This window comes from Carassius gibelio, chromosome A11 (genome assembly GCF_023724105.1).
Source record: "Carassius gibelio isolate Cgi1373 ecotype wild population from Czech Republic chromosome A11, carGib1.2-hapl.c, whole genome shotgun sequence".
Lineage (NCBI taxonomy): Eukaryota > Metazoa > Chordata > Actinopteri > Cypriniformes > Cyprinidae > Carassius > Carassius gibelio.
This window is the reverse complement of record NC_068381.1, coordinates 578,701-602,865: the sequence shown is the minus strand read 5'-3', so window position 1 is coordinate 602,865 and position 24,165 is coordinate 578,701. Positions and strand designations below refer to the sequence as shown.

General features: G+C 38.0%; 1 protein-coding gene across 3 annotated transcripts in view; it reads left to right on the top strand.

Moving 5' to 3' along the window:
* LOC128021922 (interleukin-1 receptor accessory protein-like 1-B) overlaps positions 1-24,165 on the top strand; it is a 242,678-nt gene that overhangs the window by 149,162 nt on the left and 69,351 nt on the right. For all 3 annotated transcript variants that reach the window (XM_052609016.1, XM_052609017.1, XM_052609015.1), the window contains exon 6: positions 22,361-22,435. In XM_052609016.1, the coding sequence (XP_052464976.1) occupies positions 22,361-22,435 (75 nt within the window). The remainder of the gene's footprint in view (positions 1-22,360; positions 22,436-24,165) is intronic.

Genomic DNA, 24,165 nt, shown 5'->3' with positions numbered 1-24,165 from the left:
GTCAGAGGAGAATGGGCCGACTGATTCAATCTGATAAAAGAGCAACTTTGACTGAAATAACCACTCGTTACAACCGAGGTATGCAGCAAAGCATTTGTGAAGCCACAACACGCACAACCTTGAGACGGATGGGCTACAACAGCAGAAGACCCCACCGGGTACCACTCATCTCCACTACAAATAGCAAAAAGAGGCTACGATTTGCACCAGCTCACCAAAACTGGACAGATGAAGACTGGAAAAATGTTGCCTGGTCTGATGAGTCTCTGATGATTTCTGTTGAGACATTCAGATGGTAGAGTCAGAATTTGGCGTAAACAGAATGAGAACATGGATCCATCATGCCTTGTTACCACTGTGCAGGCTGCTGCTGCTGGTGTAATGGTGTGGGGGGGATGTTTTCTTGGCACACTTTAGGCCTCTTGGTGCTAATTGGGCATCGTTTAAATGCCACGGCCTACCTGAGCATTGTTTCTGACCATGTCCATGTCCATGTCCTTTATGACCACCATGTTCCCATCCTCTGATGGCTACTTCCAGCAGGATAATGCACCATGTCACAAAGCTTGAATCATTTCAAATTGGTTTCTTGAACATGACACTGAGTTCACTGTACTAAAATAGCCCCACAGTCACCTGATCTCAACCCAATCTTTGGGATGTGGTGGAACGGGAGCTTCGTGCCCTGGATGTGCATCCCACAAATCTCCATCACATGTAAGATGCGATCCTATCAATATGGGCCAACATTTCTAAAGAATGCTTTCAGCACCTTGTTGAATCAATGCCACGTAGAATTAAGGCAGTTCTGAAGGCGAAAGGGAGTCAAACACAGCATTAGTATGGTGTTAATAATAATCCTTTAGGTGAGTGTATATATGAAGAACTATTTCAATTGACAAGCACATCAACTCTAGAACACTTGAAGTCCTCCTGGGTGGAAGACTTCGAAGTTGAACTTACAGAGGAGCAATGGGTAGCCCTTAAACAGATTCATGGCTCATCAGTCTCTGCAAGACACAGACTCATACAGTTTAAAGTAATACATCGTTTACTGGTCTAAGCAAAAGCTCAGTAAGATATTCCCAAATGTAGACCCTTCATGTGACCGTTGTGGACGTGCACCACTGGCCCATATGTTTGCGTAGCTTCCCAAAATTATCATCCTACTGGAGAAGTATTTTTTTTGACATTGTCAAGAATATTACAAAGGCCAATTGATCTAGGTGCTCTGATGGCAGTTTTAGGTATTGTTGAATCTGAGATCCAAAAACAGGGCTTAGCAAAATATGTAAAATAAAATAAAGATTTTATTTGTTTGACTACTAGCACGAAGATTAATATTGTTAAACTGGAAACAGTGCTTCCCCCACATATATGAATCTGATGAAGGATCTAATAAAACATTTGGAGCTAGAGGAAATCAGATTCTCCTTAAAAAGGAAAGAGGAAAAGTTTTCTGAGATGTGGCCACCTTTTATAAATTACTTTGGTGATATTGATCCTACAGGAATTGGTTGAATTGATCTATTGAGATAAATGGTTAACTGAGCTTAGAAGAAGATTGAATGAATACTTGAGGTGTTTATTGGACTAATGCACCCACTTTTGTTTTATACATATTGTCTACTGTTGTTTTCTCTGTGTAATGTTTTGTTTTTCTTTCTGTAATTATATGTTGGATAGTTTTGTGTGAGATGTGAGTGAATATGTGTTGGCTTATATGTGTTGAATGGTTTTGATATGTAAAAGTAAAAATCTAATAAATGAAGTAAAAAAAGAAAAAAGAAAAGAAACATCCGGTCATAAAACTCATCATCTAAAGCTGCATTGACACACATGATGATGCATTCAGTTCCTCTTTATGCTGTAGAGCAGCTCTGCGTCATGTTGCTGTTACGTCAACATGTCAGTGTCTCTCTGGAGTGTTTCCAGCAGACTGTTGAATTCAGACTGTTCTGTGGCACAAGGGGTCCATGGTAGTATTAGAGAAGTGCATCTAATAAAGTGGGCACCGAGCACATACACACAGGACAGACTTAATCTCTGAGGAAACAAGAGCTAATGAGAGACAGGGACAGAGAGAGGGAGGACGGCCTTCTGTGGAGAGACAGCCATGCAAATATCTCACCCAGAGATTCATTATTCATTCTCCTGAATCTCTCCCACAGAATAATGATCCCAAATATGCAGCAGTCACCAGCAGCCTCTCCCGAGCAGAAATTGGATTTTGGGTGAACGATCAGACAGTTTACATTTCATCAAATTTCCCACGATTTAAATTCAACCTCGCAGAGATGGAAATGAGAGCAGCTGTTGTTCTGTTCACCTGTGCAAACACACACACACACACACATATCCACTCTTTCATCTTATTAACTCAGCTGGTGAATTTACAATGTGTAAATGCTCAAACTGCTACAAACACTTTACAAACACATCTGTTTTCTCACTTGAAAACTGAAATTAGTTTATTTTTGGCTTTCTTTGTTTCTTGATTCCTATTTTTGGTTTCTCCATTGTGGTAAATCGAAAACTGTCTTCGTCTTGATCGTCAAACAGAATCTCACGCAAAACGAATCTGTCTGTGCAGTTTTACATGAAACAAAATAATGTGCATTTCATGGTGAAAAACGTCTCCGGTTATTTATGTAACCATGGTTCCCTGAGTAGGGAGCGAGACACTGTGTCCTCTAATGGTCGATATGGGGAATGCCTCGTTCTGACCCATTTCTGAAGCATACATTCAAAAAACACCAGCAGCATGTTGGCTAGTGACAGCTCATGATGTCACTACCCGTGCAACTGTAATATAAATAGGCACTGAGAGAACACGTCATCCAGTTTTTCGTCTTTAGCTTGCCTTCGAAGCATGGCAAGAAACTTAGTGACCTCTAGAGGACGCAGTGTCTCATTCCCTACTCAGGGAACCATGGTTACACAAGCAACCTGAGACGTTCCCTTTCAAGGGAGCTTCGAACTGAATCCTCTAGGGGTCACTATGGGGAACTGTATACCCACGCCACCATGCTGAGGGGAGTGCATGCCAGAAAACCATGGCGAGCAATAAGTACCAACTCTACCAAAGCTTTAAGGGAATTAGATGGCTGTCCGTGACATTGTCCCCTACAGCCAAAGGCCTAGGCTGCATACCCCCAAAACTTACCTGTTAGGGCCTGACTCCTGGGCTTGGGGTAGAGCTCAAGGCTTGGAATCAGGAATAGATTCCTTTAAGGGGATATGATACATATTGTTAGTATTAGAGGTCTCAAGATGGCGCCGGTGTTTGTGGCCTGCTGTCTGCCTCTCAGTCTATCTGTCTTCACTTCGCCAGCTTTGTTACAGTATAATTAAAGATTAAAGATTAAAGATTTTTATTCATCACATAAACGATTATATAGAGCATATATAACCAGCAGTGAAATGTGAGTCAGGTCCACTACATGGACAGTGCAATTATTAAAGAATACAACACAGATAAAAATATACATAAATATAGGTATGAAAGAATTAAATAAAAGTAAACAATAAAAATATAAGAATAAAACATTTAAAAGATGTATACCGTAGAATTAAATATAGAATAGAAAATAATGTGCATGAAAGTGTACTGTAGTCTTAAATATTAAGATACACAGGAATGTACACATCCAAAAAGGTGGTTCTTTTGACTGCTGAGTAGCGCTTTAACCACAAGTTATCAAACAAGCCATCAAAGCACATTTTCGAAAATAGACGTCAGCTTTGCATCACCCATGTGTTATATTTGACTTCAGTCAAATGGCTAGTTAAAATATTTAATATTCACAGATGAACGTTAAGTCCTTATGAAGATATGTACTTTTTTTAGAGCGAATTTAAGCAGGATAAATGTCAAGCCTATGAGCCTGTGCTTATATTTTCTTTACACAATATTTTAGATTTTACACATTTAAATAGTGTGCAGTATTATTTATATAATATGAATTATGTCAAGTAAAGTCAAGTCACCTTTATTTATATAGCACTTTAAACAAAATACATTGTGTCAGAGCAACTAAAAAAAAATCTTTAGGAAAAGAATGCAAAATGATAGTTAAAGGCAGTTCATCATTGAATTCAGTGATGTCATCTCTGTTCAGTTAAATAGTGTCTGTGCATTTATTTGTAATCAAGTCAACGATATCGCTGTAGATGAAGTGACCCCAACTAAGCAACCCAGAGGCGACAGCGGCAAGGAACCGAAACTCCATCGGTGACAGAATGGAGAAAAAAACCTTGGGAGAAACCAGGCTCAGTTTGGGACCAGTTCTCCTCTGACCAGACGAAACCAGTAGTTCAATTCCAGGCTGCAGCAAAGTCAGATTGTGCAGAAGAATCATCCGTTTCCTGTGGTCTTGTCCTGGTGGTCCTCTGAGACAAGGTCTTTACAGGGGATCTGTATCTGGGCTCTAGTTGTCCTGGTCTCCGCTGTCTTTCAGGGATGTAGAGGTCCTTTCTAGGTGCTGATCCACCATCTGGTCTGGATACGTACTGGATCCGGGTGACTGCAGTGACCCTCTGATCTGGACACAGACTGGATCTGGTGGCCACGGTGACCTCGGAACAAGAGAGAAACAGACTAATATTAGCGTAGATGCCATTCTTCTAATGATGTAGCAAGTACATCGGGTGTTATGGGAAGTGTTTCTGGTTCCGGTTTACCTAATTAATGCAGCCTAAAAATCCTATAATGGATTTGGATATTAAAAGCATATTAGTAATTTATGTGTAAGCCAGGTTAAAGAGATGGGTCTTTAATCTAGATTTAAACTGCAAGAGTGTGTCTGCCTCCCGAACAATGTTAGGTAGGTTATTCCAGAGTTTAGGCGCCAAATAGGAAAAGGATCTGCCGCCCGCAGTTGATTTTGATATTCTAGGTATTATCAAATTGCCTGAGTTTTGAGAATGCATTGGACGTAGAGGAGTATAATGTAAAAGGAGCTCATTCAAATACTGAGGTGCTAAACCATTCAGGGCTTTATAAGTAATTAGCAATATTTTAAAATCTATACGATGTTAGATAGGGAGCCAGTGCAGTGTGGACAGGACCGGGCTAATATGGTCATACTTCCTGGTTCTAGTAAGAACTCTTGCTGCTGCATTTTGGACTAGCTGTAGTTTGTTTACCAAGCGTGCAGAACAACCACCCAATAAAGCATTACAATAATCTAACCTTGAGGTCATAAATGCATGGATTAACATTCCTGCATTTGACATTGAGAGCATAGGCCGTAATTTAGATATATTTTTGAGATTGAAAAATGCAGTTTTACAAATGCTAGAAACGTGGCTTTCTAAGGAAAGATTGCGATCAAGTAGCACACCTAGGTTCTGATGACGAAGAATTGACAGAGCAGCCATCAAGTCTTAGACAGTGTTCTAGGTTATTACAAGCAGAGTTTTTAGGTCCTATAATTAACACCTCTTTTTTTTCTGAATTTAGCAGTAAGAAATTACTCATCATCCAATTTTTTATATCAACTATGCATTCCATTACTTTTTCAAATTGTTGTGTTTCACCGGGCCGCAAAGAAATATAGAGCTGAGTATCATCAGCATAACAGTGAAAGCTAACATCATGTTTCCTGATGATATCTCCCAAGGGTAAAATATAAAGCGTAAAGAGTAGCGACCCTAGTACTGAGCCTTGAGGTACTTCATACTGCACTTGTGATCAATATGATACATCTTCATTCACTGCTACAAACTGATGGCTGTCATAATCCATATGATTTAAGTACGATAAGTACTTTTTAAACCATGCTAATGCACTTCCACTGATGCCAACAGAGTGTTCAAGTCTATGCAAAAGAATGTTGGTCAATTGTGTCAAACACAGCACTAAGATCCAATAAAACTAATAGAGAGATACACCCACGATAAGATGATAAGAGCAGATCTTTTGTAACTCTAAGGAGAGCAGTCTCAGTACTATGATACGGTCTAAATCCTGACTGGAAATCCTCACATATACCATTTTTCTCTAAGAAGGAATATAATTGTGAGGATACCACCTTTTCTAGTATCTTGGACAGAAAAGAGAGATTCGAGATTTGTCTATAATTAACTAGTTCTTTGGGTCAAGTTGTGTTTTTTTTTTATGAGAGGCTTAATAACAGCCAGTTTGAAGGTTTTGGGGACATATCCTAATGACAATGAGGAATTAATAATAGTCAGAAGAGGACCTATGACTTCTGGAAGCACCTCTTTTAGGAGCTTAGATGGTATAGGGTCTAACATACATGTTGTTGATTTAGATGATTTAACAAGTTTATACAATTCTTCCTCTCCTATAGTAGAGAATGAGTGGAACTGTTACTCAGGGGGGGATGGTTGCAATTTTATCTCTAATATTATCGATTTTAGAAGTAAAGTAGTTCATAAAGTCATTACTGCTGTGGTGTTGGGAAATGTCAACACTTGTTGAGGCTTTATTTTTCGTTTATTTAGCCACTGTATTTAATAAATACCTGGGGTTATGTTTGTTTTCTTCTAAAAGAGAAGAAAAGTAATCGGATCTAGCAGTTTTTAATGTTTTTTTAATTATGCTCATTATACCATGCGTCATACTGGTTTCCTTAACCTTCCTTTAGCGTAAAGGAATGTACTATATAATTCAAAAGAAATTGTGGTTTACTCTGCATCTGAGCATTAAAAGTGGTAACCTATAGTGAGCTAGGCTTTCATGTTTTAGAAATTTTCTTTATTTTAGTAAAATGTTAGGATTGTATAATTTTGCTCCCAGTATTTAGGCCTAATTAAAACCAGAAACAAATAAATTAAACCTGCACAATTTAATTAAATCATTGAAATGCTAAAGAATGGACTGATTAATAAAAGGGCTTCACGAATAAACTAAAGTTCTATCATTATAATCAACAAAATTCACACAATGTAAAAAAGAGCTTCATTAATTGACAACTTCAGTGATTTTAAATGGAGTCTTCTTTACTTGCTTTCATATAATTTAAGTAAAGTAAAAAAAATTTTTTAAATAAATTTAAATGCAGGTTTATATAATATTCCTTAAAATATCAGTGCAAGATTTGCTCGGTGCACATGATGCTGAGTGCTCGTGCAGCATTTATTCTTATTTGTCTACGTATTTTGGTTTTATTTTGGATAATTGGATGAAAAACAATTATTTACTTTGCAATGCATTTGCAAAATGTGAATTATTATTAATATTCAAGTGTTTGTGCACCCTCTCAATCACGTGATTTCACATACATATATTGCAGAATATATTAAGGCTCATTATGGATTATAGATGTAAATTTTATATAACCTTGCGATTAGTTGAATAATACAACAAATAATGACAAATGAATGACTAGTAACTAGAAAAATCTTACGCGAGGCAGACCTATTAAATACCCTCTAGACATCTATGTTAAAGTTTTTTAAGTATTTTATATGCATTTGCAAATATCCTTCTTTCAGAATGGTCCATAATGGAGAGATGCCTTAACACTGATTTTTCCTCTGAAACACAAAAACGAAAATTGAAATAAAATTGATATTTTATGTTTTGAGAATGGCCAACACTTCTCTGCAGATATTGTGATTCTGGTTTGTGCATTTTTAATCACATAAAGTTTACAAAATATTATGTCTCCCAAAACTCAATAAAAATAAAACCGCAACAAAATAGAACCGCAACAAAATAAGCCCCTTTCACACTGCACGTCAGACCCGCAATATGAAGTGAAGTGAAGTGAAGTGAAAGTGACATTCAGCCAAGTATGGTGACCCATACTCAGAATTTGTGCTCTGCATTTAACCCATCCGAAATGCACACACACAGAGCAGTGAACACACACACACACACACACACACTGTGAGCACACACCCGGAGCAGTGGGCAGCCATTTATGCTGCGGCGCCCGGGGAGCAGTTGGGGGTTCGATGCCTTGCTCAAGGGCACCTCAGTCGTGGTATTGAAGGTGGAGAGAGAACTGTACATGCACTACCCCACCCACAATTCCGTCCGGCCCGAGACTCGAACTCACAACCCTTCGATTGGGAGTCCGACGCTCTAACCATTAGGCCACGACTTCCCCCATATTTATTTTATTATTTCCGGAATATTTCCGGAACATTGCTGGGTCCCCTTCTGTGTGAAAGCAACCACGTCCCGGGATTGATTACCGCATTGAACCCGGGTCAGGGACCTAGTAACATTGCGGGGTTTCGAACCGGGACGAGCGCTGTGTGAACAAAAGCCAGATCTAATTCCGTGTCGAAGTGATGACGTGCGTTGTCGTGCGACCAGCTGTTTTGAAGGAAGATCAATGTTCGCAACGAAAACATATGTGCAAACGGTAATGAAGCAGAGATCAGTTAGTTCCTCACTTTCCACGCAGACGCCGAGATCGTTTGCTTGCTTCAGTGAAAGTATAACGTGCCTAGCGTTGTCGACTCGTACATTACACATCAAGCGCTGATGTCACGTGTCGTTACGGGATCTTCAAGGGTTGTGTGTGAAAGCACGCACATATACCGGGTCATCACTGGCAGTGTGAAAGTGCAAAATCTAGCGACCCGGGAACAATTGCAGGAACACTTTACCTGTGTATGTGCCGGAATGGCAGTGTGAAAGGGGCTTAAGTGTTGTGGTTTTCACTCGCTCCAAGAGCTCTCCACCACCGCTCCATCACGAGTACAATTCATGCAAACAGCCCGTAATATAACAGCATATTTAGCAAGAATTCACATATTACATATATTTAGCTATAGCTTGATAGACATAATCTCTCCAATCAGAAGGTTATAATGATGACAATAGTCGAGCATTACAGGCTAGTTCTCAAGGTACAGCACATTCACACCAAATTGCTGTTGCAATGATGCATTCAAACAAATGTTATTTTACAGTGCTACTTTATCAGTGCTTAAATTATATTAAAACTTGTTTTGAACAATTTCTTTGTCATTTGAATATATTGATTTTAAGTAGAGAGGCAAAAAAATTATTTAAATCGTATATCTGATATTTGTGGAAAAAAACAAAAACATTTTTCTTAGGCCAATGCCCAGCCCTAACCAACGTTTTTATTTATTTATTTATTTATTTATTTATTTATTTATTTATTTATTTTTTAGTTAAGGCAACTTCCTCTGAAATTAAGTTATAATAACTAATAATCTTTTTTGCACTATACAGTAGTCAGTAGATTTGAAGAGGATCAAACCTTTAAGTTCTTGTCCATATGAAAGACAAAGAGATTCACACCTTTATCTTCATTCATTCTTTTTTCTGAGGAAATCTGAAATCCTGAGGTAATCCTCATCACATCTTCTTGGGGTGAATTATGTCTTATTCCTTTCATGGCGAAGGAAAAAATAAAATAAAATAAAAACTTGAAGAACAGTCTCTCTGCTTTGTTTTATGTATGGGCGTATTCAAGCTGCACACTTCAGTGAAACATTATAATCTCAAAAGTGCATTCAGCGCATTGGCGTGGTCGCATCAGATATAATGAAGGGAGACATGAAAGACTGGACATTGCTTGTTTTCATATGGATTACTTTATCACAGAATATTTGTTTTCGGTAGCACTTGTTTAATATCAGTCAATCTTATTCTAAATATGCACCTGCCCTTGGGTTCTATTTTTCATAGGCATGGAGTTTCTTTTCATTGTTTCATCTTTTCATTTTACATTTCAATGCAAAGTACTAGCGTGCAAATTTATAGTGTGGATTTTAGAAAGTTTACAAAGACTACACGTGCACACTTACCATAACATGGATTTTAGAGATACCATTCTAAGGGGCTCTCATGGCACTCTTAAAGAGCAGCTCATAGATGGAAATAGTCCATCCCAAGAAAAATATATTTGAGAATTTATCAACACGATCCATGGTATAATGCTGGAACGGCTAGCAGTAAAATACCTAGCTCAGGGAGCAACTGTGAACAAAACTCATGCAAACGCGATCTACAAATTTGGGTAAATGGTGAAATACTCACATCCCCCTCAGTAGTCCCACGAATGCATCACAATGAGCACAGCAAAGCGCATTCAACTCCCTTTAGAGCTGAATGCACTAAACACACACATACACCCACAGCAGGCAAGCCGTGTTAGCTGCAGGTATCAGAGCAAATCCTCTGGCAAGAAACTTGCATACCCTAAACACTGTATGTGACGTCATGAGCTGTCGCCGGCCAACATGTTGTTGGTGTTTTTTGAATGTATGCTTCAGACATGGATCACAATGAGGCATTACCCATAGCGGCCCCTAGAGGACACAGTTCAAAGCTCCCTTAAAAGGGAAGCTCATTAGCATTATGAGATCTTCTCTGTGAAGAAGTTGCAAATCAACAGGATAAAGAAAACATTTACAAAAGCTGTGTTTCAGAACTGATCCGAGTTTTTGTGGGTTACTGTTAGTCATTCTGGGTGCTTTACTACGGTACAGAGTAGGGCTGGGCGATATTTCAAAAATATCTTATAACCATTAAAAATATTGCGATATCTGATAATATCATCTACCTAAGCCCTACTTCCACCAAGCCCTGCCCCTTCCAAGACAATGTTACCGACATGCACCATAAACATACTCAGAATCAGAATCCGAATCAGAAAGAGCTTTATTGCCAAGTATGCTTACGCATACAAGGAATTTGTTTTAGTGACATAAGCTTCCAGTGCACAGAGACAACAACACACAGAAGAAAAAAAAGAAAAAAAGAAAAGAGATTTACAAATTGGCAAATAAATAAGTGTATAAAAAATTGTGCTATAAATGATAATGGAATAGGATTGAGTGAGATGCGGGAATGTTCTAGGATGGAGGGTTAACAAATAAATATAAGGATATTGCACGTTTATAAGCCGGGAACATTAATTAGGGAACATTTAACTGTTCATGAGGTAGATTGCCTGGGGAAAGAAACTGTTTTTGTGCCTTGCTGTTCTGGTGTTTGCGGCTCTGAGGCGCCGGCCAGATGGCAAAAGTTCAAAGATGGGGTGACTTGGATGTGAGGGATCCAGAGTGATTTTCTGAGCCCTTTTCCTCACTCTGGATGTATACAGTTCTTGAAGGGTGGGCAGGGGAGCACCAATAATCCTTTCAGCTGTCCGAACAGTTCTCTGTAGTCTTCTGATGTCTGATTTTGTTGCTGAACCAAACCAGACAGTTATTGAAGTACACAGTACAGACTCAATGACGGCCGAGTAGAACTGTTTTAGCTGCTCCTGTGGCAGGTTAAACTTCTTCAGCTGGCGAAGGAAATACAACCTTTGCTGGGCCTTTTTAACAATGGAGTCAATGTGATTGTCCCACTTCAGGTCCTGAGAGATGGTGGTTCCCAGGAATCTGAATGACTCCACTGCAGTCACAGTGCTGTTCATGATGGTGAGTGGGGGGAGTGCAGGGGGTTTCTCCTAAAGTCCACCATCATCTCCACTGTTTTGAGCGTGTTCAGCTCCAGGTTGTTAAGACTGCACCAGCCAGCCAGCCGCTCAACCTCTTGTCTGTAAGCAGACTCATCACCGTCCTGGATGAGGCCGATGACTGTAGTGTCATCTGCAAACTTTAGGAGCTTGACAGAGGGGTCTTTAGAGGTGCAGTCGTTGGTGTACAGGGAGAAAAGCAGAGGGGAGAGAACACATCCCTGAGGGGCACCAGTGTTGGTGGAGCAGCTGTTTGATGTGAATTTCCCCAGTCTCACTAACTGTTGCCTATCTGTCAGAAAGCTGGTGATCCACTGACAGACAGAGCTAGGAACAGAGAGCTGGGTCAGTTTGGTCTGAAGGGCTGTTGGGATGATGGTGTTGCATGCTGAACTAAAGTCCACAAATAGGATCCTCACATAAGTCCCTGTTTTGTCCAGATGTTGCAGGATGAAGTGCAATCCCATGTTGATTGCATCATCCACGGACATGTTTGCTCGGTAAGCAAACTGGAGGGGGTCCAGTAAGGGTCCAGTGATGTCCTTCAGATAAGCCAGAACCCGTTTTTCAAACAACTTCATGACGACAGATGTTAGAGCCACAGGTCTGTAGTCGTTAAGTTCTGCTATCTTGGGTTTCTTTGGGATGGGGATTATGGTGGAGCGTTTGAAGCAGGAAGGCACTTCACACAACTCCAGGGATCTGTTGAAGATCTGTGAAAAGATGGGGGCCAGCTGGTCAGCACAGATTTTCAGACAGGCTGGTGTAACACTAAGTTCAGTTTGGTCTTAATTATTGACACAAAGTTTGGTCTTACTTTAGTGTGTGCTTAAACTAACAGATAACATTAGCTTTGCATTTTTTTACATTGATAATTTGATAAGGTTTCTTCACTTGAGAAGCGTTCAGCTTTTCCACCAAAAATTCTGCCATGTAAATAGCGATCCACCATGGCGCGAGCGCATCTCGATCTTAAAGGGAATGGGAGATGACACTCTTTTTGGTTTATTGAACGTTACGCCCATTACTCATTAAGAGAATAGGAACAACCCATTCCAAAAATGCCCCCTGGCGCACAGACCGCTTTTCCATCGTTAAAATAGCAAAAGTGCATTTGGACATGCCCTGAGTGCACCTGCACAGTGCGCTTTACACATTGCGTTTAGATCGTCTTCATCTGTTTGCAACAAAAGCTTTGTTTAAAATTAATTAAGAATTTATAGTGCTATATCTCAGTTTAATTAAACATAATTATGTTGTGTACACGGTTTAAAAATCAGTAAAAAATATTACACTGAATTCTGCGCTGAAGGAATTGGTGTATTTTAAGTTTTTTTTTTTTTTTCATCATTATACAGTCTGTTTAAATAAATATTCAGAATCGCATGCAGTGTTATTTTTTGTCTTTTTTTCTGTTTATCTTTTGTGAAACTGCAGATCAAAATAGAATATGCATATACCCTAAATAAGGATAAATTATATTGGAATGCATCTCCAAAATAATCACATACACAGAGTCACGTGACCATTACAGTAGTCAGTGCCGAACAACAGACAAATAAAATCTAAACAGGTTACAAAAGTGAGGGATTTTCTTTTCTTTTGTTCTTTGATTAATAACTGGTGGCAGCAGCTGCTGTCACTGCTCGGATCCAATACACCTTAGTTTTCTTTCTTAACTCTTTATGTTCATTTAAGACAAAACCAATTGTATTTATGGAATATTTTGATATAATTCTGTGTGTATTTGTCCATTTGAATGTATAAGAATGCGAGAGAGAGCTCAGTCCAGTGTTCGCATATATAAGAAGCAGGGTTAGTGCGGGCGCCTTGTGTGTTTGTGCAGCACAGAAAACAGCACGCAAACTTTTGGGTGATTCCCACGAAATCGTAGTTTCAAAGATTTCATATATGAGATTTTAAAAAATGTTTGTATCAATAACTTTTCTTTTTAAGCATTAAGAGCCAGGTCTGAAGTGTCGGTGACCATAAATTGAAATAAGTTTTACTGACAATTTTTTGAACATATTTTCCAAAACATGTCGTTAAAAATCTCATTACCGTAACACTCTGAAAAGTCCAGTGCCATGGGGAAAAATAATACATTTTCACATCTTTTATTAACAGTCATGCACAGTTACTTGAAACTTTGGTATAAAATATATTTTTATAATACCATTTTCATGTGTTTTTCAATTATTTCTCTCATTACCGCAACACCTTCTGCATTTTGCATCCCATTTTTATAATTTTTTTTCATTAAAAACTGAAATATTTTCAAAATGATGTGGCAACCTGAGAGAACATAATGTATAGATTCTGCACATACATTTAAAAGCAGACTACTATTTTTCAATTTCTTAAATAAATCTTAAAAGAATGCATGTTACGGTAATGATACAAAGGTTACGGAAATGAGGTTCATGATTTCGGTAATGATAATAGGCATATTAAGTATGTGGTATAGTCAAACAAATAATATTTAATGTAGAAAATAAATTAGATAATATTGGCATAAATTATTTTGCAGTGCTTCATTACTAGATAACATAGGGTAAAAACACCAGGGGCCATTTTCACAAAATATTTTAAGTGAAACTAAATGTTGCTCCTAACTCCACATCTTTAGGACTCTTTGACTCTTCTTCAAGTACTTCATAGTGTTTTTATGTAAAAATCAGCTCTTAAATCTGTGAAAAGTTAGTGGTAGTCAAGAGGACAGCTAAATCACAAAGACCAAATCATACACAATCCTAAAATGGCTGTTTCCACAGCAATCCAGTTTGGATTTATTTTACCTTTGTACTAAATCTTACTGTTATATCAGCCATAATAATTCTAGTCTGTTATTTAAAAGGCTGCTTATACATATAACAATTATTTATAAGATGCAGACATGTAGAGGCTGACAATTAGCTGAACATATGCTTGTTTAATTAGTGACACTCTAGTTAAAACTTTATTTGAATATTGCAACATTTTTATTTTGAAATCTTTGATTATGGCAAAATGATATCTCATTCTACAATATTTCTATTATAAAATAACTGACAGATACCCATCCCTTATCAGCCAATCACTGTGGGTGTAGTTAGTAATCATGCTGACATCATCCATACCAAAAGGTCGTCCTCACTCTTTTTCTTAGCTTAAGATTTCTCCCCATTCCTTAGTAAAATTCTGTCACAGCTGCTTTATGAATTAGTTTTAAGAGAAGCTGTTTAAAGGGGACCCTGTGGTTTTCCACAAAAATAAATACTTAATAGTGCAATGTTAGAAAACAAACAAGACTAATATTAGTTTTGTAATTTTAGTTTTATTATTTAAAAATGATTCAAAATACATTATTACAAAATAATGTTTCTTATTTTATTTTATATTTTATGTAATAATCATATAATTATGTAATAACTATTTATTAATTGATATTGACAGTGGGAATGTAGTCTATGATAACTCAAGTGGATTTTTTTCTTTCTACTGAAAGAGTTGGTTCTGGTAAAGAGTACACCCAAGTGTTTACCTAAAGTTTTTCCAAAATCGCTCATTCCTAAAAAGATGGTTCACAATATATTTTTCTTTTTTCCATGAAGATGTTCTCCTTCAATTTAACCCTAACCATTCTTTAATAATTGTTTTTGAATTAGAATTTAAAACTGCTGCATTTTGTCATATCAATCAATCAATCACCTTTATTTATATAGTGCTTTAAACAAAATACATTGCGCCAAAGCACTGAACAACATTCATTTGGAAAACAGTGTCTCAATAATGCAAAATGATAGTTAAAGGCAGTTCATCATTGAATTTAGTTATGTCATCTCTGTTCAGTTGAAATAGTGTCTGTTTTAATTTGCAATCAAGTCAATGATATCGCTGTAGATGAAGTGACCCCAACTAAGCAAGCCAGAGGCGACAGCGGCAAGGAACCGAAACTCCATCGGTGACAGAATGGAGAAAAAAACCTTGGGAGAAACCAGGCTCAGTTGGGGGGCCAGTTCTCCTCTGACCAGACGAAACCAGTAGTTCAATTCCAGGCTGCAGCAAAGTCAGATTGTGCAGAAGAATCATCTGTTTCCTGTGGTCTTGTCCTGGTGGTCCTCTGAGACAAGGTCTTTACAGGGGATCTGTATCTGGGCTCTAGTTGTCCTGGTCTCCGCTGTCTTTCAGGGATGTAGAGGTCCTTTCTAGGTGCTGATCCACCATCTGGTCTGGATACGTACCTAAATACACTGCCATTCAAAAGTTTAGCATCAATAATAAAAAATAATAAAAGTTTTTTATAGCCTCTTCTGCTCATCAAGGCTGCATTTATTTGATCAGAACTACAGTAAAAACAGTAATATGATAAAGTGATGGTTATCTTTTTAATATACTTTAAACCAGAATTTTATTTCTGTGGTGACAAAGCTGAATTTTCAGCATCATTACTCCAGGTTTCAGTGTCAAATGATCCTTTCGAAATTATTCCAATATGACATTCAGCCAAGTATGGTGACCCATACTCAGAATTTGTGCTCTGCATTTAACCCATCCAAAGTGCACACACACAGCAGTGCGTGCACACACACACACACACACAAACAAACACACACACACACACACACACACAAAGTTCTGTTGCTCAGTATAAAAATCATTACACTTATAGAAAGTCCTCATAATGACAGATGCACCAACATTTGTGTAGGCTTCCCAACAATTTTTGATAACTACTCCTGCTGTAACCTCTAACCCACAATGTCTCTCTCCTTCCTGGGGTTTGGTGGGTTGGTATAAACGTTTTCTCTGAAATTGGTCACCCTAGCCTTTGCTTAAGCTTTTTTGTTTTGTAATTAAATAATATTTAATTTAATAACTAATTTTATACATTTAAAAATAGTCTGTATGATTAAATTCTCATTACCGAAAAAGAGGTTCTCTCTACCGCAACTGCCCTTAAATTGTTGCGGTGAGTGAAAATGGTGTTGCGGAGGATGAGGTGTCTTAGCATGTTTTGCTAACAACAGAGAAGCCATGATGATTTAGCAAATTTTTTACTCAGTAGATATAATCAGGCATTAATGAAGTACATTTTCATAGAAAATTTGTAATCTAATATTTTTCTAAATGTGGAAAACTACCCTTTGCTGTGATGATAATCAATTTGTCGTGTAGACGTTCTGACAAGAGAATTTGACACTTTTAACTGGAACAATATGAAGATATCTGCCTACCTTGTTGGTATTTTGAAGGTTCTGCCTCATGTGTTGCTTAATTTAAAATCAAGATTTATATTTAAAAAAAATTTGTGTGCATAAATGACCCTCAAAAAATATTGCGGAGGATGACAACATTAGTCATGGACACTTTATATTTCCACTATTGTATCATTATTATTGTACATGAATATTCAATCTGTCATTTTTCTGTCATGTGAAAAATTATAGAAGAATATCCATTTACTTTTTTCAGAATATTTTTATTGTAATTTGTTTAAATTACAACATAACATAAGTTAAGATACAGCTGGATGCATTGCGGTAATGAGAATTTCAGCAGAAAACGCAATAAAATGCAAAAATAATTAATTCCTATGTTGAAATTACTCTTTGTGCAAGGTAGAGAACAGTATTGTCTTTATTATGGTGTTTTTATATATTACTAAATTGCATGTTTAATATCTAAAATCACTAGTGACATGGCGTTTCAACAGTTTCGTGAGAATGACCCACAAGTGCAGAAGCGAGTTCTTTTTGCAGTTATAATGCAATAAATGTGGATACAGAAATCAAGAAGCAGAATCAAAATAGTAGTTTTATAACAAGTAATTCGAATCCTGACCTTACACATCTGATCTGATTTCCAAATTTGAAATGGCAACCATCCTACTAAATTATTTCATTCTTGCATGAAGAAAAGACCTGTAGAGTGACTATGCTATGTAAAATATTTTACGAATCTTTCGTTCGTTATCTGGCTCAGCTCGGTGTTCATCTTCAGTTCTCTCTTCACAGCAGTTCAGTCAGAGTACTGTTTGAGTAAATGAATTACTCCGGGATATTGGTTTGTTTGAACTCAGAGGGAGTGTCAGCTACATTAAAAAAGATAACAGCTTAAATCATTTGTGGATTAATGCGTATTAGAGATGCGAACCGTTTAAAACGATTCAGTTCGATTTGGTGAACTGGTTCAAAAAGATCCGGTTACATCGAATGATTCGTTCACGAAACGGATATCATAAACTGCTTTGTTTTGAACTCTCTCACACAACAGACACGGAAGAGAAGACAATGCTGAATAAAGTCGTAGTTTTTGCTATTTTTGGACCGAATTGTATTTTCGATGCTTCAAAATATTCTACCTGATCCTCTGATGTCACATGGACTACTTTGATGATGTTTTTCTTACTTTTCTGGACATGGACAGTAGACCGTACACACAGCTTCAATGGAGGGACTGAGAGCTCTCGGACTAAATATAAAATATCTTAAACTGTGTTCTGAAGATGAACGGAGGTCTTACGGGTTTGGAACGACATGAGGGTGAGTTATTGATGACATAATTTTTGGGTGAACTATCCCATTAAGGCAATGCCCTAAATGCAGAACTGAAGATTTTGTCTTTATAGATTACATTTTCCATTGTACTTACTGACGTACACCTCTGCATGCAGACACCTAACTGTACAAATTCATTTATAGATTTAAAACCCAGTCCTGAACCTGGAGATCCATGTTCTGCAGAGTTCAGCTCCAACACACTTTTTTGGACATTGCTCCTGAACACTTAGTACATCAACACATCTTAAAATATACAGCTCATGAAAAATAAAAGTTCCAGATGCACAAACATTAAATAGATAAACCAGTGTGAATAAACTATATCTTAAAATAAATTTGAAGGTAGGTTGAAAAAGCCAGAATGGGACGTTTTAAGTAGTTGAACAGCTTGAAGTGTGAAGTTTATTCTTGTACACAGATATGGCATATTCACGGCAGTGTACATGAAATTCATGTATTCATTCGTCATTTAAACTGATGTAAACAGAAATCCTGTCTCCCCCTCTAGTGGACATTAAGTGTTAAGGCCTTCATTGCTCAGATAACAAGTCACTAGGATTTTTTGGGATGATAAGTCAGACTAGTCTGAAGATCTGAGCCGAATTTGGTGAAACATTAAAGTTCTAGTTTTTTGTCAATTACTCTCATAATAAATAATAATGTTTAAATATATGTTGGCTTTCTATTGAATACATTAAACTATATTAATTTTCACAATTATTTATTAATGTCACACACACCTACCTAATACCTTTTGACTTAAAAGACAAGAGTTTTAAATGTTACAGGCATATTTTCATGAAACTGTTCAGTCTATTATTAATTTTTATTTCCACTTCACTTTTATCGAAAGAGACAGAACTATTTGCATTGTATTTATCAGTGGGACAATATTCACACAATACTATAACCTAGAAAAAATTTAAAGGGGTCACTTGCAGGTCCCAGCAGCACAAATTATGTGCCCAGCAACATCTGATTCAAATATTGTGCTAATTAAGAGCGATTGGTGGTTTCAGACATTACAGTGCTTCACTCGCACTGACTCTTATTCTGCCTGAAAGAATGAAAAGACAGAGCTGAAGGTGGAGCGATTCGACCAATCAGATGAAAGCAGAATTTCAGCGCCGCCCATAAGTGTGAATTAAATATTGAAGACATAAACCTATTTGCAAACCCCAAATGACAAATTAATGGAATTGAAACGGTTAGAAATAAACTGGAAACACACGATTGTTGTCATGTGGTTAATCTGGCCAAGCGTTAAACAGTGGTGCCGTCATCAGTGCTCCAGCATTCACTCTGGAGAAACTGCGGCGGCTGAGTCAGCCAGCTGCTCTTGAAATGCTCTCACGGTACTTTGATGCCACTCGTGGCAGTTACGTGGCGTCGGCTCCATCTCAAGTCTTTCTAACCAGCATACACTACTTCAAGTCAGAACTTGATCGATCTGCGCAGTGCTGCATTAAGACGAATGGATGAGAGGAGGCGTGGCTCTGAGTGAGTGACAGGAGGCGTGGCTCTGTAAGACTGCTGTGTGTGTGATAAAGTGCAGCTGGTATTGCTGTATCAAGACTGCGGGAAATGATAATGGTACATTGACACTGAACTAGGGCTGTCACGATATTAGATTTTTTCATATCACGGTTATTGTGGCCATAAGAATTCACAATGTCGATACATCGTGATATCTATAGAAACCTTGGGGTGGGGAAGATATCAGTCAAATTATTTTTTACTTTGTATATTGAGTTTTTCTTTTTCCCCCACGAGCATAATATTGATACTGATAAACGCAGGGCACAAGACTCTGGCTTTCTCCGTCTTCTTTGAAGCTCTTATGAAATAACAAGAGAGAAAATACTGTCAAGTTCAACAGTATGATGAATAAATATTAATGGTAACACTTTACAATAGGATGCCATTTGTTAACATTAATGTATTAACGAACATGAATGAACAATGAACAATACAATATTTTTACACAATTTATTCATCTTTGTTAATGTTAATAAAAATCGAGTTATTCAATGTTCATAGTACATTAATGTTTACAAACACACCTTGTGATTTTTTTTTTTTTCAAGATCCGTTTTAATCGTGTAACTGTTCATAGATTTGAACAAAGAAAGAAATGAAGTGTTACTACGCACAGGCCAGTATTGATTGCAAATACAAAAATAAGACGAGTAAAGAAAATGCGGTACTTATTAAAATAATCACCCTTTACTTAAGTATATGAACACAGAAAAATGCTGTTAATAGGTTATATAATATTTCCCAGTCTATGACTAGTAAAATAATAAGAACTTACTCTGATGAACACAGCTCTCCTCAGAGTCTTCTTCTTGTGTGACAGGTGTCAGAGTTAAGGCACATACTGCCCCCTGGCCACTCAACCAGGTACTGTTACCAAGTATTTACATGTGGTGTCATCATAAGAGAACTGTTCATTTTAAATATTGCGGTTATCACTAATACCGGTATAACCTCATACACTAAATTAACACGATATCGATAATTGTTTATTTGAATATCATGGTTATCGTAAAAACCGGTATATCGCGACAGCCCTACACTGAACCGTTACAAATATTTCTCTATAGATATGTTGAAAATATTTTTGACAACACTATTAAGAACTTTTTAAGAAACAATCAAAGCTGGAGGTGATGGAGGTGATGGAAAAAAACATATTAACTGAAGTTTATCGAGTTTAAATTTTTTTTTAGATCCAAATGTCACTTTAGAAGGATTGAAACAGCTGAACTCATGCAGTGAGTCAGATTACAGCATTTATCTGCTGCTCCTGAAACTCTCTGAAGCTGAGGCGCATTTGAGTCATTTATTTTTACATTTCTTCTTTTTATAAACACTACAAAAATACTGCAGTTTAACTGCAAAGGCCAAAAAGGTCAAATAAAACGAAACTAATTGAGTATCATGTCACAGTTCACTCAAATACTGTTGTGCAATTGTAAAGTCAGGTGAATGAGAGATTTGATTTGATCACATCGTTAGAAACAAGTGTGAACACTTTTGAATCATTGTGTGTAAACAATGACGACTGTGCCTTAGTTGTGTTAAACATTTGCAGCACAAATACATCACAGTGTCACTGAATTCAATGATGAACTGCCTTTAACTATCATTCTTCATTATTGACACACTGTTTTCCTAATGAATGTTGTTCAGTTGCTTTGACGCAGTGTATTTAGTTTAAAGCGCAATATAAATAAAGATGACTTGAATTGTTAAGTGTTTAAGTGGCCGGCAGCCATATCACCCTGGAGCCCAAGACCGGTTTCCCACTGAAGCTAAGCAGGGCTGAGCCTGGTCAGTACCTGGATGGGAGACCTCCTGAGAAAACTAGGTTGCTGCTGGAAGAGGTGCTAGTGAGACCAGCAGGGGGCGCTCACCCTGTGGTCTGTGTGGGTCCTAGCGCCCCAGTGTAGTGATGGGGACACTATACTGTCAACAAGCACTGTCCTTCGGATGAGACGTTAAACCGAGGTCCTGACTCTCTGTGGTCATTAAAAATCCCAGGATGTCTTTCGAAAAGAGTAGAGGTGTGACCTCGGCATCCTGGCTCAATTCGCCCATTGGCCTCTGACCATCATGGCCTCCTAACAATCCCCATATCTGCTGATTGGCTTCATCACTCTGTCTCCTCTCCATCAGTAAGCTGGTGTGTGGTGGGCGTTCTGGCGCACTATGGCTGCCGTCGCATCATCCAGGTGGATGCTGCACACTGGTGGTGGATGAGGAGATACCCCCTGACTATGTAAAGCGCTTTGAGTGTCTAGAAAAGCGCTATATAAATGTAACAAATTAAATTAAGTGAATGAGAATGTGCTTAGAGTTTTGCAAAAAGAGTGCGTGAAATTTGCAAATAGAACCTAACTGCCTGAACGTGTTTAAGGTTTAGTAGAAAGAGTGCTTTATTCTACAAATTTGTTTAATCTGGTGAGAATTTGGTTCAGAGATTGGGGTTTAGTGTTTTATCAATTTAGAAAACTGTAATGCCACACTATAATTGTAATTTTACAATTTATAAGATTGGTAAGCGATTATTACCAGTTTGTGTGGTCATGTTTGTTTATTGAAATGTATCGTCGTAGAACAGAAAATAGATAAATGTTGCTTGTCCACCGTGACCTGAAAGAGTGACTGTCAGACCTGGTGGAATATGGAGTAACATAATACAATCCTATATGAAGTTACACATTTCTTTCAAAAGGTGATTTACTTATTGAGATCCAAACTACATGTCAAAAACATTATTGTCATTAAGGATATAATGTGTAATTCTACAGCACATTCCATCAGAGACAGATGGACAGCATTGACATGCAACCAATCATTTGCTTTGTTGTTTGTTTTCTCGTACAGCACCACTGACTGACAAGCCTCCCAAGATCCTCTACCCATCTGAAAACAAGATGAGTGTCATGGAGATGCAGCTGGGTAAGAACTGTTTATTATGAGCTGATATTGCATAACCGTCTGTAGAGTCTTACTGTGATCTTGTGCTCTCTCTGTGTGTGTGTGTGTGTGTGTGTGTGTGTGTGTGTGTGTGTGGGTGTGAATGCATGTTTGTATGTGTGTGCTGCTGGCCTGGATTGCTGTCTGTGCTGCGCAGAAATGATTGTGCTGTTTGATCACCTGTGTAATGTGTCAAAATTGCACCTTTGTAAAACAATTGAACTTTTATGTCCCACATTTCATGGTCATTTACGGCTAAATGAGTGTGAGAGTCGCTGGACTCGAATGAGTGAACATGAATAGCGTTCTTCACAAAGACTAACCGGGCTCAAATGACTGCAGACTCATGGAAATTACCCCTCTAAACTATGATTGCTAAAAGACTTGGCTAAAAATCCAATGCACTTTGAGAAGCTCAGACTGATGCAAGCGTGGATAGGATTCGTAGATTCTCTGGATTCTGTTCTCAGGCGTCTGTGGTGTTACAGTTTAGTCTGTATTTGTGTAGTGTTTTCATAATACACATATGCATCAGAATGTACCAGAACGTACCTAAATGCACCAGAATCAGGTGTGTGTGTGTGTGTGAGTGTGTGAAAGAGCCTTATTTCTCCATGGTTTTCGGCTGTAGATCAGGCACTGTTGGTTTGAACCGTTCTTCAGCCGGGTCTCTCAGTGTCTTGAAGCAGCAGATGTCTGATGTGGTGGATGGGTTTATGATGTATTAAGATGGACATGTTTGGCTTGATGTGATTTGTGGCTTCTGCATTAGAAAAGGCTTTTGATCAGAGTAAAACACCTGTTAAAGTATAAATGAAAACATCTATGAACTGATTTTCCTGGCTGGATAGTCATGAATAATCTTCATATACACATTGCTTTCTTAATAATGAAAGTGAAAGTGAAGTGACATACAGCTAGGTATGGTGACCCATACTCAGAATTCATGCTCTACATTTAACCCAAAGTGCGCACACACAGCAGTGAACACACACACACACTGTGAACACACACCTGGAGCAGTAAGGCAGTTAGGGGTTAGGTGTCTTGCTCAAGGGCACCTCAGTCGTGGTACTGAAGATGGAGAGAGTGCTGTACATTCACTTCCTCCACCTACAATACCAGTCCTGAAGGTGCTTAGGTCATTCATATCTGACCTTCAGTCATGCCCCTTTTGTTATAATTGGTCAGATTGCCCGTTTTCTTATCCAGTGTTCATCTTCAGGCCCAGCTGATATGAGAGAAGTCTAGTGTTTTGTGTTCACATTTAAACCATAAGTCCATGGCGAGGACATGACATCAGAGGCTCTTTACTTTGTGCCGCTGTAGAAACTTTGAACAGGTTTACAAACATGTGTCATTACCAATGTAGTGCAATCCTCTTATCATTGCTTCACAAAAATGTACAAATAAAGCCTAACTGTGAACTGAGCCACTCTGAGGCGCTGAAATGAATCACAAGCTGCTCACACGAACACTGCGTGATGCTTTTACAGCCCTTTGCACACTAAAGTTTTCGTTTGTGATTATATGTGTCTGTTCTCCTTCTTTCCCTGTTCTAAAACCCTCAAACAGCTCCAGCTGTTCCTCTCTAAGCCGTGACTCCTGACATGCAGTTTCAGCTATAAGATCTGACATCAGGGCATGAGAAATGGCCATCGAGGGCTGCGTGACTCACTTTCTTAATGGCAGTGCCACCAGCCTTTCATTTC